General features: G+C 34.5%; 1 protein-coding gene across 1 annotated transcript in view; it reads right to left on the reverse strand.

Moving 5' to 3' along the window:
* Positions 1 to 18,520, reverse strand: part of LRP1B (LDL receptor related protein 1B) — a gene marked incomplete at both ends in the record, with an annotated part of 775,176 nt that overhangs the window by 107,340 nt on the left and 649,316 nt on the right. Inside the window, 8 exons of the mRNA XM_080621164.1 lie at positions 1,823 to 1,945; positions 5,788 to 5,873; positions 7,882 to 8,065; positions 8,290 to 8,477; positions 9,571 to 9,711; positions 13,584 to 13,706; positions 14,663 to 14,791; positions 17,037 to 17,156. Coding sequence (XP_080477290.1) covers positions 1,823 to 1,945; positions 5,788 to 5,873; positions 7,882 to 8,065; positions 8,290 to 8,477; positions 9,571 to 9,711; positions 13,584 to 13,706; positions 14,663 to 14,791; positions 17,037 to 17,156 — 1,094 coding nt within the window. The remainder of the gene's footprint in view (positions 1 to 1,822; positions 1,946 to 5,787; positions 5,874 to 7,881; positions 8,066 to 8,289; positions 8,478 to 9,570; positions 9,712 to 13,583; positions 13,707 to 14,662; positions 14,792 to 17,036; positions 17,157 to 18,520) is intronic.

Here is an 18,520-nt window from a genome sequence, read left to right on the forward strand (position 1 = left end):
CCAAAGTAATCAGTCTCTGATGGCTTTTCCTTTGAAGAGTCACTTCAAACTTATGCCAGTAACTGAGATCACTAGTGTGACATTTAATGTACACAATCCAGCTTACTACAGCATTTTCCAATAACAGATTTTAACTGAATACAATACTATACACGAAACATTGTGCTAATATTTGAACACATTATATGAACACATTAAGTGGAAAAGTTGTTGCTTCAATGGTGTAAATATCTCCTACATGATCAGATACAGAAGAAAAATGAGATGCTGTCAGGTTTCCCAGAGCAAGAAATCTTGGGCTGGTATGCAAAAAAGATGTTATCTCCTAAAAGGGAATTCCTAGGTAATATATCAAATATTATAATTTAAGCAGGTTTGCTGGGAAACTAATTATTTGAAACACTGATTATTAAATATGTGCCCATTAAAATTTCAGAGAGATGTAAAGTTATTTGGCACCAAATAAAAGATTACTGACAATATATCAGATAACTACAATATATATAATTCTTGATAAATTTTTGCACTTATTTTTAGCTTTCAGAAGCTAAACCTGAAACAAGCTTTTCAGTGAAACAAACCAAATATTCATATGAAAATTATATGCATTCCCCCCCCCAAACTTTTGCTTTGAATTTGGCATCTTATTTGAATAAAATCTCCATCAACATGACACTAGTTTTGTAAATTGCAAAATATTAATGAAGGAAAAAAGAAATACCTGCTATGCCCCCCAATCTAAATTTCTTCTAATGTTTGTTCATGAAAAAATAGATTAATATTATTACATCATTACAAAGCAATACCTGGCAATTGCAACTTTCTGACTGGGAAAACCATTCAAGGATTTAATGGATTATGGATTTTGAACCTCACGCTTGCCTCTCTTCTATTTTTTTAGGCTTTAGTTTTACCTCAGTGGAATCAGAGTGCCATAAGTTATGCTCGTCACATGTTTTTAAAGCTGAGAACAATTACTTCCATGTGAAGGACGTAAGCAAGGTTCACTGATGGCAGTCAATTTCAAACCTAAACCCTTAAAAAGACTGAAGTTGGTGTGCACTGAGTATGTGCCAGCTCATGCACTAAACTGCAAACAAAAAATAGAAATCTTTTCTCTCTCTGCAGAATTTGCTGGTGTACAACGAGGGTACAAAACTCCCAGGTTACGTTTCTGCTTATTTGTTCCATGTTTAAGAAGGTCAGGCATAAGTGAATAAACAAAGAAGAATTCCTTACTGCTTCTCACAAATTCAGAGAAGATGTTTTGTGAACCTATTCCACTACAAAAAAAAAAAAAAAAAAAAAAAAAAAAACCCAAACAAAAAAACCCCCACACAAACAAACAAACAAAAAAGCAAACAAAACAACAAACCAGGCTGTGCAGAAATGGGAGCACAAATTTGCTCTGGATTATTCACAGCAAAGACATTGAGTTATTTTCATTATCAGCCTAGTGGAGATGAGACAAACTGAAGACCATGGAAAATTGTATACAAAGAAATAATACATATTTAGACAGCTTATACCTAATTATACCTCTTTTTTCTTTGGCATCTGGTAAACCACGCTGAACTGCCAATTCACTCAACTGTCATGTCATAAGGAATTTAGCTTATAAATACAGTCCTCTTAATCCTTATCTGTACTTCAAATAAGATACAAATGCGATTAAATTAACTTTTACTAGTACTTGCTAGCTTATGCTGTGTTTGTATGTATATACAAAACTTTATAATCTGAGTTAAAAGCATGAAGGAGCATTTCCTCAAATTTGTAAAAAAAAATCATTTTAGTGGTGACATTATTAATCCCCATTTACCTTGATCTCACTTCCATTTAAACACATTCTGTTTATGCGACTGCCATTTGGTCTGCTGGAATCAATCCAATAGATGAACTCTTCTCTATAGTCAAAATCTATTGAAATCACATTGTTCAGCCCCTAAAACCAGAAAAAAGAAAGAAAAGACCATTTATTCAAATGTTTGAATACCAACTGTTGGATAGCATTCAGAATACAAGATACATTGCATATAATATTCAAAATGCTTTATTTTACTGACTGCCTATATTTGAAGTACGTCTCCCATTTTTCCATATGTTACCTGTAAACAATCAGAATATGATAAAAATGTGTAACAGAAATATGGTGATGAAGAACTATCTCACTTCAAAAATGCAGATGACACGAAACTAAAGAAGCTTCTCCATTTTTCCTTCTTATTATTAAATTGAACTTCAGCAGTAAATGCTTTAACTTTTGCAGCATTACTGTTAATTACTACTTTGGTATTACTTTGGCATTACTTTGGCAAACTAGGAAATATTCATATTATAACAAGAAACTTGGAAATTTATGAACTTTGCCTAATGACATTTAATTGTTAATATAAATTAATCAGGAATTCCAAACCGTGATGTTCAAAAAAAAAAAAAAAAAGATTTTTATTCCTTATTTTAAATTTAGTCTCAAATTTTTAGATGCTATATTACAGGTACTGTGTACATATATATGCGTATATACACACACAGAGGTAGCATATACATAAAGCGTGAAAGTTAAGAGATCCAGGCATCTCAAAGTCTCCTATGGCTCCAGTTACTAAGCCAATTCATTGCATAAAAGAGCAGTGATCATATTTGAGGTATTCCTACAGGTCAGAAAAAGCAGTCATATAATAATGGGTTTTTTCATCCCAAATGGCAGATAAGAAAGGAAGGGATTGAATTCAGTCAATGGTTCTTACTTCCTTATCTGAAAATAGGAAAGCCTTGCTCCACAATCTGCTTAACATTCTGTTATGTAGTGAAATCTACATTTAATGTAAAAAGATGTGGTTATCAATGAAAGATGGAGCAACAGTGGTAAAAAGAAGTGATACAGTTTGCACTCCTATTAAAACAGCAAACTCAGTTAATCAATACCCTTATCAACTCAATGACATTCTACTCGTGCATTCTACTCCCTTGTTAATGCAATTCATAGCTGTACGGGGGACTGTAGAGTACTGGACTAGCCAACTCTAAAATAAACAACTAAGAACAACAACATTTAATTGTACAGAAAGTGATACACGGCTTATCTGCTGACTACTACAGTGTAATAATGTATATCTATCTTTTGATCAAAATACAGAGGAAAAAGAGTGATTAGGATGCATAAATTATTATTAAAGAAAGGCTGAAACAATACAGTGTTGAAGGACCACTCTCATTTTCAAAACTCACATAGGATCATAGAATGGTTATGGTTGGAAAGGACTTCAAGATCATCCACTTCCAACTCCCCTGCCATGGGCACAGATGCCTCGCACTAGACCAGGTTGCTCAAGGCCCTGCGCAACCTGGCCTTGAACATTGCCAGGTGCAGTATTCAAGGTGCGAATGGAGCATTCACAACTTCCTTGGGCAGCCTGTCCCAGTGCCTCAGAACTCTGACAGTAAAGAACTTCTTCCTTATATCTAACCTAAATCTCTCCTTTTTAAATTTGAACCCATTGCCCTTTGTCTTATCACTATAGTCCATGGTAAGAGTCCGTCTCTGGCATCCTTGCATACCATGTTTTAACAAAATCAACTGCAGCTCTGTCAGTCAAAACTGTGCTCCAAAATACTTTTTCTGTCTCTTTTTCTATTGTTAGCATAAATACGCCTACAGATATACCCTAACCCCAAATTCTTAACAAAGGAGACAACAGGGGAATGAATAGAGAAGACTATAACAAATTTATAACATACTAGAAAACAAAGTCAGTAATTTGTGAAAAATTAGCTTTATATCTATATACAACACTGTAAAAGTTTTTTAAATATTGATACTTAAGAAAGAGAACTGACTGCCTGCAAGTCTTTCAAGTATTTTATTTTAGTTCATTTTTGTTCCAATATTTATCAGGACATCAACTGTGGGTAAAATTATTTCTGTATATCTGCAATTGAGCTCTTTGTCCAGCCATCTCTTTGTGACCTACATGACACTTTTAAGTCCTCCTAGTATAAGTGTCATTTCTCATGTAATATCCTTGTTTTCAAACATCATCAGCTGCATTATTCTCTCATCTTAAACCTGTGGTTTTATTTCTGTTACAAATGGCATATGGTATCCCAAGCCACAATTTGTGTTGCCCTGGTGCCCCAATTAAAAAATGGAGGTAAAAATACAGCTAATGAGGATGAAGATTCTATCCATCTATTCTGTGGAAATCCTAAGGATTTTGATAATTAGGAGTGAAGGAAATGGAAAGCAAAGAACACACATGGGGCACAACTCAAACACTTGTACTGTTCATGTATATTTGGAAGAAAAAAAAAAAAAAAAAAAAAAAAAAAAAACCAAAATGAAAAGGCTGGCACATAACAACTCAGCAACGCCTGAATGTTCATTTCTTTTCAGCTCCTATACTCTGAGTTTATATACACAACTGCTAGAATGGCAAAGCACAGATCAAATACACAGAGAAGGGTGGGTCTACTCCTTTGTCAGAGCAGCTCTGTTATTTGCCTCATTTGTTTGACTTCTAAAAAAGAGCTGATCCATCACAACATTACAAGGACAAAAAGATGTCCTTATGACGAAGACAGCCCACCTGTTCTGCTGGTATAGCTCCCTCTTTTGCTTTCAAATCTGGATGCTTTCAAAAATGCCATAGCAGGATCAAAGGCCAGTAGGTTCAATAGCAGAGGTATTTATTAGACTCATGAATAAATATGATATGGAAAACACAGATTTTCTTCCATGGCTGGAGCTACATGGCCTCTAACATACTGAAGAGGAGTCCATTAAATTCAAGACTAATGAAGCTCTGAGTCAATCTGTCAGCACCAATCATAAAGAAAAATTATTTTTGCTCCCCTCTTTTCACAGGCTTCTATCAATAGATATACCAGCAAAAGAGGAGAGGCAGTGAGGTGTAAAAATGAGAGGTAGTCAGAAGGATTTCAGAAGAACAAACAGACTTTACCATAATGCTTGCTATGCTTAAATAAAGTCAATGTTTAATGCAAGATGGTTAATTTTGTAATTATTGTTGTGGAGACCTAAGCGTCTTTATTGTGACATTAAGATGCACAACTTACTGACACAAAAGTCACAAAAAGCCTAACGATATTCATTGGCAATAACTGATTTTTCTAGTATTTCTACAATTGATTAATTAGTACTCAAGGAAATAGATGCTTTTATTAAACATATTTTGGAACTTTTATCTATGGTAAGTAACTACACTTAGGTGAAGCATAGAAGCAGAGCAGAAACTGCTAAAATGACAGCTCTGTATTTACTGGATGACCTTGTAATTTTTGTCAGTTTTTTTCACATTGTTTTTCCTGTCATAATAATTTAGAGTAATGATTGAAAAATAACCAAAACATTAAGATACAAATTCAAGTATTGCAATACTGTAAATCTTGTTATTGTCTATCTAAATAAAAAAAATAGATTTGAATTATGACAGTAAGTAGCCCAAATACAAGGCCGAATAGGGGGTTTTCTGGCCTTTTTTTTTTTTTTTTTAAATGAAATACACAAATTCCACAAAACATATTGTGACAGAAGAGTATCACAAATAATGTAAGGTTTTTAGTACATCAGAATGACTGATTAAACAACTGCCTGAGCTTTCACCACATCAAATTCAGATAAAATATTACAAAAACTCTGAAGATACTGCAGTTGTTCTGTCGTGCATACAAAGCCAATTATAGGATGATGTTTCTGTCAGCTGCATACTTTAGAAAAGAATAAAAGTACTGAGTTAAACTTAGAGCATGGTACTATGATTATACCTGTTTCAACAAAGTGTAGTTGGATCCATCAGTGCTAATTTTTCTGATTTCATGATGATCAGCCAGAATTAAGAAAGGTTCCTCATCTAAACCCCGGGAGAAAGAATACATTAGACTAGCTTTCACGTTAATTTATGGAAAATCAGGAATACAATGCTGAAATACAGATGGTTTGAAAAATAAATGTTACATGCTCTGATCAATGTTATGGATGAAAAGAATATTTAAAACATTCAAATGTTCCAAGAAAGATCAATGATGCAGTATAAAAATGAACAAAGCAATCAATTAGTATATCTTTCAATGTAAGGTTGTTTTTTTTTTTTTTTCTTTGTAAGATGGGAACCATACTGTATTTTATCCTAACTTGATGTCAGAGATTGAATTTGAAATATATTTCATATCACTTGTTTTAATTTCAACATTTACTTTCAAATTTCCACTAAGGCTATTATTTATATTTATTTATATTTATATTTATATTTATTTATATTTATATTTATATTATTTATAGTTTTTTTTTTTTTTTTTTTTTTAAATTTCAATACCCTAAAAACATAGGCAGAAGGAAACAACTGTTTGGACAAACCTTGATTCTCTAATTCTGAACTGAAGCCAGATCCGGCTTTTTTTACCCCTAGTTTTCTAGCTTAAAAAAATATTTCTTTGGATTCTTATTCATGCCATCAGTTACTTTGAAACAGCTTTGACACTGATATATGTAATAGTAAAAAGAATAAAAAAAGCTGTCTTTATTTGAGCTCTATTAACAGAGACCTCAGCTAAAATTAATTAAAAAAAATACCAGTAATAATTAAAAATGAGTTAAAGGTTTGTACCTACTGCTCATACATCCAGCAATGTAATGTGTTGTCCAGCCTACTCTGCTCTTATACTGAATACATTGTACTACCTTGCTTGCATTTTATGTGCAACTCTTAAGACATCCAGTTCTTAAAAGATCCGAGACATCATCCTCAGCACTGACTTAGTGTTTTGCAGAGGATGGCTATAACACTGTGCTGTGTTGTAAGGAGTTCAAAGCAATTTATGGCAGAAATCAGCATCAGGCCAAAGACCCACATGTTGGCATCTCCTTGCAGCATAACCACAGCATGGACTACTTTGTCACGGTCATTTCTGAAATCTACTATATTACAACTCCAATAAACTCTACTATGATGTGTTTCAGCTCCCCTTCACGTTTGAGTGATCTATGGCTTCTAAACATATAAGTGGCTTACAAGGCATGACACAGGAGCAAAGCAAAAACCAGACACTATATTTCTGTCCTCTCCTGTGTTTCCTCTGGTTACATGGGGAAGCACCTGAGATAGAAATATAAGGTGGACAGAGGTTCCAGTTTTGTCATTTAGAAAGAAAATATAAGGGGTTTTATATTTAAAAAAAACACCAAACAACTTTGTGCAAGGCTAGAATAAGTAGGAGTCTTCTCAAGCCAAAGATTGCCTGCAATATGAAGGAAATCCAGCAGAACACAGATATGGGGTTTTTGTTACTTTCCTGTTGACATTTTGCTCTTCCTTTCACTGATCTAGCAAATCTCACTCCCTGAAGCACATAAAAATAACATCAGTGGTATAGACAGAGGGGTGAAGAAGTAACCAACATTCTTACGTATCTTGAACTTCACTGTGTATTATATGTCAGTCTAGAGGATTTAATATGCTGTAGGAATAACAGATTTTTCAATTTCTATTATTTTTTCCTGTTTCTCCTTTTCATACTAGGAAGTCTGAAAGTACAGTCTAATTTCTAAAGTTGATGAAATAAAACAGCACAAGTATTTTAAACACTTATCATAAACATACTATAATCATGTGACCCATTTAGTGATGTATTTTAACTTTCCTAATACTTTTTCCTAATCAAGTTACTTAGACTTTCACAATACACTGTAACCATCCACTGCAAGTGATTTGAGCAGAATATGTACTAAAAGCAGAACTTATTACTACATTCAGCCGTTGAATCACATTCCTATTGTTTACTGAAGTAGTGTGCTTCAAAGTAGCCTTTTATCCTGCATAAAAGGGTTACACAGACCGTGGGGCTATAGTATTTCACAAATACCTGAAAGGGACTTGCAGCCATTTAGGTTATCAGGTTGTATTTCATACCCATCTGCACACAAGCATTTGTAGGTTCCATATGTATTGATGCATTGCTGGCTGCAGGGAAATCCAGATGAACATTCATCAATATCTACACATGTTCTGCCATCATCCTTCAGCAGAAATCCAGGCCAGCATTTGCACTGGGAAAGAAAACCAAATACATACAATTTTAATTAATCATTGATTCTATTTGTTATCTTACGTACTTTCTTCTGAATATGCTACAATCATAAACTTTTTCATCTAATCTCAGTTTTTCAAGTGTCATCTTAATTACTTTGCTGTTTACACTGTTTACAGGCAGACTCAGTAATTAAGAATTAAGAATTTGCATTATATTACACCACACTTTTTAATTATTCACCTTGTATCCAACAGGAAGATCCTGACAGTCTTGAGAACAGCCGCTAACTTTCTTACTGAGGCATTCATTAATGTGGCAGCTTTTCTCATCAGATCCATCACTACAATCTTCTTTGTTATCACAAACGTCACTTTGAGGAATACATTTACCATTTTTGCACATGAAAAAAGAACTGTTACATGAGTGCTCTGGAAAACAAAAAAGACAACACAACTTGGTGTGGTCTATTACTATTTGAAATAAATTTTCTCCTGGAACAGCTGCAATGTGTGCATGTGAGATGAAACAACTGTGTAAATTATATTATTATAATACCATTTTACTTTGCAGTATCTTTAAAGGTTATCTCCCTCCTAGAGAATGTGTGAGCACGTCCAACTTATTACACCCTCCTGCACATTTGTTCTCATATAATCGAGATTCCTCTACCTTATCTCTGCACAAAATATAATTCTACAGTTTACAAAACTTAAAAAGCATGACTTCTGGCCCCTGTGGATACTGAGGGGTTCAGTGACATGTCTGAGGACCACGCATACATGTTTTTTTCCCTGTTTGGCAAAACTTGAATGTGTCATTTCAGCTACATTCAGGTTCTTCAAATTAGAATTAGAATCCTTAAATATAAGGCAGGCATGTTATTTTTCCTCAAAGCAAATGAGTGTTTTCCATCAAAATTAGTGTAAAGGACTGGGTTACTGTCCTTTATCCTTCTTGTCATAAGATTTAGAGAAACATCTAAATCTTTTGTAATAGTAGGTCTTTCAAAAGCTACAGAATAGAGTATTATTTACCTCTCAAAAACCAGTCAGACCGCAGCAAACTTATTCATGTCATTAGCAAATACCAATAAAACCAATCATGTTTGGCCAGTAATTCACTAATAAAAATAAACCAGTGTTTATCATTTATAGGAAGAACAACTTCATGCCCCCTTTTATACGATCTCCTTTTGTCTGATGAGTATATCAAATATAGAAAACATTCCCAGGGCAAGCTAGAAACTCTGGCAATTATTACACTAATATCATCGTATTTTAGTACTAACAAAATTAATGCATTAAGGAAACAGCAGTCATCTTACGCCACAGGAAATGGTGGCTTGACCTTTGTGAACTGAGGTTTTGGATGCTCTAGGTCTAACAACACACTCTTGTTGCAAGACATAAGGAATATCACCATGAAAGCACTGGAGAGTTAAGATACAAGGTTTTACACATGCTTGTCTACAATTCTAAACCACAGTTTTTCAAAAAATTATTCAAAAAATTAAATACAAACCTGAACTTCTGCATTTTATGTTTATAGGTCCTTCATCGGAATGGTCTGGACAGTCGAAATCACCATCACACTGCCACTGAGAATTCAGGAGGCATCTTCCATCAGCACACGTGAACTCTCCAGGACGACAGTGACGATACCCTAGAAATACAGCAATCCACAACTTCATGCTTTGCTTCATACTTTCGACATGAAGTTTTGCACATACTAGGCAATATAAGTAAAAGTATCTTTTGTCCCATAAAGAGATACATATATGCTTATATATGTCTTTCGGGGAGAGAAATCAAGTGTCTCATGCAGCACAGCATAGTCATGAAGCAATACCCACATACATAAAATGTGTTCATGATGCTGTCAATCATACATACATTTTCTTTTAGGTGTAATTTAACTTTCTGCTGTTACTAAGACATTCTAAATTATTACAGCAAACATTTGCCAGTATAATTTACTATATGATTTCCCTTCAAAACATGCAGAACCTTAGTAACTTTAACCACGCTATACATGAATTTTCCAAGATGGTCACAAAATCGGTATATATAAAATGCATACATTTTAAAAATTAAAGTGGATTTTTAACAGAAAATCATAATATATAATGAAATACAGAAATCACAGAGAAGTATTTGCTTCTTAGAACACAACTGTGTAGCCTAAAGTTAAAAAACAAAGCAGTAGAAAAATTTAGAAAAGATAGCACAGGTTTTTTTGTGGGGTTTGGTTTTTTTTTTTTTTTTTTTTTTTAATTCAGTTTTGAAACATGAAAGTTGAAAAATTCCCAGAGGGAAAATCACCTTCTATTTGTAAAATATTTACTTGTAAAATTCATTACACTAGACCAACTACTAAAAAAACTATGTTCCTGTTTGGGAAAGAAAAGTATAGCTTTTCCTGTATTCCACGTATACAAATCCTGCTTCAAAAAAACCTGTAGTCCTTTAGACAATTCTTGAAAGGAAACCTTGATTTAGTTTAAAACTCAAGATAATATCTCTTGTAGCTCAGTATTCTGTCTCTGACAGCAGCAAGGGGGATGAAATTTATGGATAACGTATTTTGCTCTCATGTTCACCCTAGCTTGAATAATTGCTTTTTTTTTTTGTTTTTTGTTTACATGTAATTATTAAGATTTCATTTAAAAGATAGGATTATACAATAGAAGCAAAACTTGTATCAAAGAAATTTTGGAGGATTAGAATGATTGTGAACTTTAAAAATCTGTTTAGCTACAAATTCTGATAAAAGTAAAAATATTACTCTAATCACCAGTCCCAATTTTATATTATATCTGAATAATATAATAATAATATAACTTTAATGATATAAATTGAAACAAACAAACAAACTAGATTTGAAAATTAATTCCCTTAATTCAGCTTTTAGGAATGTATTTCAAACCAAATTTCATCCCATTCAATAAACTGGCTGCTGAAGGGTATCTTTTTTTTTTTTTTTGGATATCAAGATGCAAAGGTCTAGCTCTAGAATCTCACAGAGCTATGATCAGTTTGCATAGTTTGCAGTCAAATCAGAAATCACAAGTTTAAAATCTTGGTGATTTTATTCTTGTTTGGTTTTACATCCTGACACCTTGAAAAGTGTATTTTGGAATTTGATTCCTACTCTTTACAAGTAGTTCCCTTTCCCATAAAAATGTATGACGAGTTTACCACACTAGTCACACACTAAGCTGTGTATTTGATTACCAGCTAACAGAAAATTGCATTGGAGCCATGCAACACGTAACAAATGTTGCTGTAGATTTCAGTTTGCTCAGTGGAAATTAAATAGAGCCAGTGCCTGAAGACAGGTCTATACCACAATTTGATCAGAGATTTGTACATCCTCTGCTTCTGTTTCTGTTTCCCCCTTTTGTCTCTTTTCAGAAGTATGTCAAACTATCACTATTTATTTGTCAGTATTTTAAGGGACCATGCATGTATATGATGCTGCAGTAAACAAATGAAATATACCCATCAAGAAACTGAAAAAAAAACCCAACCAAAAAAATTATCTATATAAAGATTGTGACTGTTTCACTTAAATACTTATTTAAGAATTACAGCCTGCTTCCGAGAAAAATCTCATCAGAAAGGTTCTCCTACTCCCCCACCACTCAACGGGATCACATTGTACTAAACAGATGAACAAACCCATAACGAGTCACTTTCTGAAAAGGGTTCTGGCTCGTATAAACTATCACTAATGGAGGAAATAGTTTACAGTTTCATTATTCTGTGGATCCACACTCAGATCTTACTTTTGGCAAAAGGGCCTGGAGAACCACATCTGTTAACATAGCAAAGTATAACAACATGTGCCTTGAACCTGTCAGGATGTGTACCTCGAGTTGCCTATATAAGCTCATGGAGAGCTACAGCCTTCTGAGGATTAGTGGGCACACGTGCTAGGAATCCTGTGTCCTGGGCTGGGGCAGCAGGTGCACTTAACTGTGCTCTGTGTGTGTGTCTGGGTGCTGAGAACTTCTGGGGACTAATTATAAACCTGAGATTATTTAGAAACCCGTAAGCTATATCAACATTTTGCAGGCATGATTTACTCACTGTGTTGCTGCTATTGATACTCAATGTATAGTTCACTGATTTCCAATTAGTTATCTTGCATTAATAAATCAACAACCTCCTTTGATCCTGATTTGGTTTAAACTGCATGAACAAAGCAGGTTTTCCCTACAACAGCCTACTGTTGCAAAGTGCTCCTTTCAAAACACCAGGTAGTTTACAGAAGTAAAAAACAAACGGAGTTTGCTAGGAGAGTTGTGCTTGTTCCTTTCTTTCTTCAAGGATCCAGAAGTCCATGCTGGCAAGTGGTGTGGCACAGTAAGAAACAGTAGACTGAAATAGCAAGTAATGAGAACCCACTATCCACACTAGATGTATTTCAGGATTTTACTTCATAGAATGATAGAATGGTTTTGGTTTCAAGGGACCTTCAAGATCAGCTAGATCCAACCTCTTGCGTCAAGAAGGGACACCTTCCACGAGATCAGGTTTTTCAAAGTCTCATTTAACCTGGCCTTGAATATCTCCAGGGTTAGGACAGCTACATCTTCTCTGGGTAACTTTTGCCAGTGTCTCAGCATCCTCACAGTAAAGAATTTCTTCCTTGTATCTAATCTAAATCTCTCATCTTTCATTTTAAAGCCATTCCCCCTTGTCCTGTCACTACATGCTATTGTAAAAAGTCCCTCTCCAGATTTCCTGTATACCCATTTAGGAGGAAGGTTGCTCTAAGATCTCCCTAAGCCTTCTGTTCTTCTCTAGGCTCAACAACCCATGCTCTCTCAGCCTGTACTGATAAGAGATCACCTTTGCGGCCCTCCCCTGGACTTGCTCCAAAAGGTCCACATCTTTCTTATGCTGGGTGCCTCAGAGCTGAATGCAGTTCTGTGGGGTCTCACGAGAACAGAGTAGAGGGGGAGAGTCACCTCCCTCGACCTGCTGGACACGCTCCTTTTGAGGAAGCCCAGCATACAGTTGGCTTCCTGGGCTGCAAGTGCACACTTGCTGGCTCGTGTTGAGCTTCTCATCAACCAACACCTTCTTCAACAACCCCAAGTACTTCTCCTCAGGCCTGCTCTCAATCAGTTCTGCACCTTGCCTGTATCTGTGCTTTGGATTGCCCCAAACCATGTTCACATCAGGCTTCCTCTATTCTTGTGGATTTGCTGCCCACTACTGGCTGAAGTGTTTTAATTGGCTCAGCTTCAGAGGTTTTTCGAGGTTTGCGGGGTATTTTTTCCACAGCAGTTCACTTGGCTTGACACTGCTTATTATTAGAATCAACCATAAGTCATAACTATAGCAAATAATTTGTCACTGTTAGCTCTAGCTCTGTGTTAATACCATAATGAATTCGGTAATGCATAATTTAAAGTTGACTTTAAAACAATTTTAAAAAGCAAAGAGCCTTCTTTTTCAGTAGCAGAAGGTCTCACAGTTAACAGTCTGAGATTTGTTGATTTACTCTACTTTTGTTATACTTGCCACATTCCAGAGATTCATCTGATCCATCTCCACAGTCATCATCATGGTCACATACAAACTGTTTGGGAATGCAGACTTTGTTATGGCACATGAAAGCATTCTCGTCACAAGTGTTATTAGGAGCTAAGGAAAATACAGTACATAAAGATAAATGAAATTGAGAAAAGTAAGATACACTCATTTTCTTACAGAAAGCTGAAATGAGAAGTAATTAGTCTGAGTGGATTCAATGGAAATAAACGTAACTTTTGATTCATACAAAGAGCACCACAGAATTGAATAGCAGACAAATCTACTCATCGCCACAAAGATAGCTAAAAAGTAAGATCTCATGTAATGCAAGACAGAGGTGTCAGAAGTTTATGCTGTCCATAAATAACCTAAAGTCTGCCTTCGAAGAAAATAACACTTGGGAATTACAGATGTCCTTACTATGTTCCTCTGCTCCTGAAAAAAAGCTCTTTAAAATCCATAAATACTCAAAATATAACTCAGCCTAGAAATGCTAAGTGATAGAATATGCATTCAGTGGTGAGAACATATTTCAGTATTTTTAACCTATACCATTTTTATACACATTAATAAAATAAATCCCTAATGAAACTATTACTGAACTCCAGACGCTTTAAATAGGAACATATCTCAGAAGACTGGAAGTAATAGCTTATAGGGCAAGAGATGTCAAGTTTCTAACAATTAGCCAGAGTAAATTGGAGACAGAACTGTGTCTCCCTTTTTGATGCACAACCCCCCTGACATGCAGCAGCATTTTCATCGAGAAAAGCAATATAACTGCATGGTCAATAATGAGCTAACTTCCATTAGTAACCATGTTGTATAATGTCTGTGTTGTGGCATACATACTGATCTTCAGATGATGTGCCTCAGTATATATTAGCAAAATGAGAAGTTAGGTTGATTAAAATATTGAAGAATCACGGTATGCATGCCCACATGTGGTCCATCAGTCTTTACTAACAGTCTTAACAGTATAAGAGTAAGATGGCACAAACACAAACAGTATCTGGCTATTCAGAAGTACCAAGAAAATAAATACCAAAACTTTTTAACATGCATACCACAGCCTGCTGTTGACAGCTCATCGCTTCCATTAGGACAGTCTCTTTCACCGTCACAAAGCCAGTGTTGGGGAACACAGGCATGCGAGCCCAAGCAACTGAATGTATCTGCTGCACAGGTCACTGAACCTGAAAAAGCATTACATGTGAGTCTTGAACAGGTTCTGATTATTTTTTTTTTTAAGGTAATGAGCAATGCCTAAAGTTTTTTTATTTTAAAATAAAACTGAAAGAAGATTTTGTTCTGCACAGTATGATAAACATACTGTCTGAGAATGTATGTTATAGTAAAATTTTGGCAATCTGCTATTTTTTCCATTCTTTTCATTTATTCAGTCTCTTAAATTTCTGCAAGGAAAATGTATTTACCATACTTCATGGAAACTATCCAGCTGTGTAACTTTTCAAAACAACTTTGGCCTTTACATTTGACTGCATGTTTGAACCGACTGAAGGAAGTAACTATCCTTTAAATCAAGTAACCCTCGCACCACTGTACTATGCCAGGACCTGAGAGGTATCCAAAACCCACATAAGTCAGCCTCGTAGCAAGTACAATAGTAGTTGGAGTAAGAAAATATCTGACAGTTCTAATGCAAGTAACTCAATGTACTGTTTGTTTAGCTATTTTTTTTTTTTTAATAGGCTTTTCTGCAGATAAGAAAATTATGTCCTAGGATTAGTTTTAGTTTGAAGTAAATTTTTGTGAAATCAGTCATTTAATGTATTCTCTTAGATAAGTTACATATACTTCACTGGAAAGGAAACAGTGTATTTTTTACCAATTTTAACTAGAAATTAATAAAATAATAAAGCAAATTAAAAATTGATTTTTTGTGCTATTCATGCAAGAGGGACAATTTTTGCTTGCTTATACTCATTTGCCTTTTTTTGACACTTCTGAAGTTAAACTTTACGTTAAATAAATACTGATTTTTTAGGACTGAAAAAATCTGAAGTCATCTTGATCTCTTTTTTCTTCTTGAAATTCAGATTTGCCCCTGTTCCTAAGGAGAGATAGAGCCTTAACTCTCCCCTCCTCACAACTGGTGTGGAGTTTTCCCTCTTTGAGAGATAGACTACAGTTTCATTGGTGGGCTTTCTTCTTATAAGAGATCTTCAGTGTATTGCAAGACAAGATAACAAAAGCAGTAATTCCGAACAACCTTAGAAAAAATAAATTATTGTGTTGTATTGACACTTTGCAATTTGGTTGTCTTGATTTTCCTCTCCCTTTTTCTATTTCTTGCTCTAAGATTAAGCTTTGGGCCTTAATGTTTCTTAGGGCTTCAGGTTGTTATAGAACAACATGAACAACAGTCACAGATGACGTGCATGTCTTCTCAATTCACACCTTCTTATTTTCCTAGGGGACAGAGGCAGAGAAAAAAATCTTCCTTTTCAAACAGATACTGCCTCCAATACCCCAGTCATCAGCATGACTTCAATATCATGAAAAAAATTGCACAAAAGTATTGTAGATGGATGTCAACTTGAAGTTAACTTAGTAATCAATTCATACTTTGCAATATTAGAACAATGTAATTTCCAGGCTCATCCTTTTCTTGTGCTGACATTTCTACATCTGTGTTTGATTAAGAAACTACTTTAACAAACCACAGTTCTGAACATAAGCTAAAGAGATTTCTTCTCTATCTACTCAACACTTCTAGTAAAGCTATCAACAATATTTTTATTGTGGTATCACATATGAAATATGGAATAAAATACTCTTTGTGGGATGAACTTTAAGTAAGAGGTTTTTTGAAAAGAAAAAGCATTTAAAAGTGAAAAGTTGTCATTTTACAAAGAAAATCCTAAAATACAATATAAATAAGGATGGAAACAATATTGAAACTATCATGAAATTGACAGTGTGACTTGACACAATGTGATTTTCTTTTGAAAAGAATTCATTAACACTTTTCCAGTCAGCTGAGCCCCAAAATGAAAGTAAAATCTTAAATTCGTTATGCAATTTGAAGTTTTGGGGAATTTGAGATGAATATTATGCTATAATATGCTTATGGCTCAATGTACAAAAAAATTAAATGGAATAAGAGAAAGAACTGGAGAAAATAAGTAACTTTAGAGTCTTCAAGCACATACTACTGAAATGCAAAACTCAAATAGTGATACAGGGGTTTTGCCTCAAGGATGGGAATTGAACAAAAGTTTGGTTCTTTTGCCCATGCTGATGTGCCATTCGTACCTTCACTGACAGACTACACAGAAATCATATAGTCCCCATAAAAAGGTATCTTTAAAGTATGTGCTCTTTAGAGATATTTTACTTTCCACAACCCTTTTGGATCACTTGATCTCTTTCAGAATGTATGATCGGACAATATAGAACTAAAATTCTTCTACTTACCACAAATTGCATCACTTTCATCTAAACCATCTCCACAGTCATCCTCACCGTCACAAGTCCACTGCTTGGAAATGCATTTGTTTGCAGAGCAAGCAAACTGATTCCATGAACAAGACGAATCTAGGAATAACACCAGCCACTACATTTGTTAGTTTCACAAAAGTACTGCATTACATGTATTTTCTAGCATAGTTTAGGAATCTCCAAACTGTTCCTATCTGTCCTCCAAATTTTAGTGTATGAAAACACTCAAACACAGTATAATCCTATTTAGGATTTACCAGTTTGTCTAAGAGTTTGCATTCACATTTATAAAAATAAATACGTAAATATCAAAACATTCAAAACACATTCACCTATTTATAAACATTTTGCTAATGGGATGGGGATATTTTAAAAGCAGAAGTCAGGTTTGTATATTTCACATGGATACTGTAACTATAGTGGCTTATTGTGGCTGCTTTATTTTGGTAGTAGGTCCAAATTTTCAAACACAGCCTTCCTCTTGGTATTGCAGCATTTAACTCCATCTTTAAAAGATGTTGTTTTCTCTCACAAGAAAAATTACTGTGTGTTTGCATCTCTCCCATAAAAACTGGCTAATGGGTTTTACAATACTGCACATAAGTATACATATGTTATTAAACCTGGAAACATAAACACTGAGTTACACTTGCATCATACACTGCATGCAACGTACACTTTTGTATACATTGAAAATAATGGCATGCTTCTGCATTTCAAAAGCAGTCTGCACAACTGTTTTAAATAAATGCTATTATTATGACCTTTACTGAAAACTTCAAATTGTCCACTTCTTCAAGATTTTCTTTGAGAATAAAATTTATTTATTTTTAACTGATGTTAACAATTTTATATATTAAAAATAAAAAGAATTTTAGTTAATGCAATCTGAATTTATGAGTATTGTAACAACTGCGTTAAAATGGGTAAGAGCAATAAATAGGCAAAAACTGATTAAACTCGCTTCCCTTTCTCCCACAAAAATTGGCTAATAGGTTTCATAGAAATATGCATGTGTAATAGAACTTGGAAACATGCCAAGTTACAATTGATGAATGCTGTCAACAGAAAACCTTCTGATTTTCCTAGTGTACAGTTGCTAATTTTGAAGTTAAGATATATATACACAATGTAAACTGCAAACTAAATGTGTAAGCATGTTAGTAGAAAACTCGGTCATGAAGAGAGTGCCACGTAACTTCCAGTCATGTTAAGCAGTGAAGCATGGGAAAAAAAAAAAAAAAGAAAAATAAAAGAATAGACAAGTTTAGGATTTTATTTTCAGGTTTGATTTAAATAGGGAATCGGAAGACTGGATACTGCTTTTTGCTGTTCTGATAAAATTTAATTATAGCAATAATCCATTCAGTTAATCCATACAAATTTAAAAGACTAGCTCTCCCTATGAGCAAAACCGCAAAACCAACCAGCACTGCTCCTCAGTTGGGTGGAGTTCAAGA

This window comes from Psittacula echo (genome assembly GCF_963264785.1).
Source record: "Psittacula echo genome assembly, chromosome: 6".
In the NCBI taxonomy this organism is placed as follows: Eukaryota; Metazoa; Chordata; class Aves; order Psittaciformes; family Psittacidae; genus Psittacula; species Psittacula echo.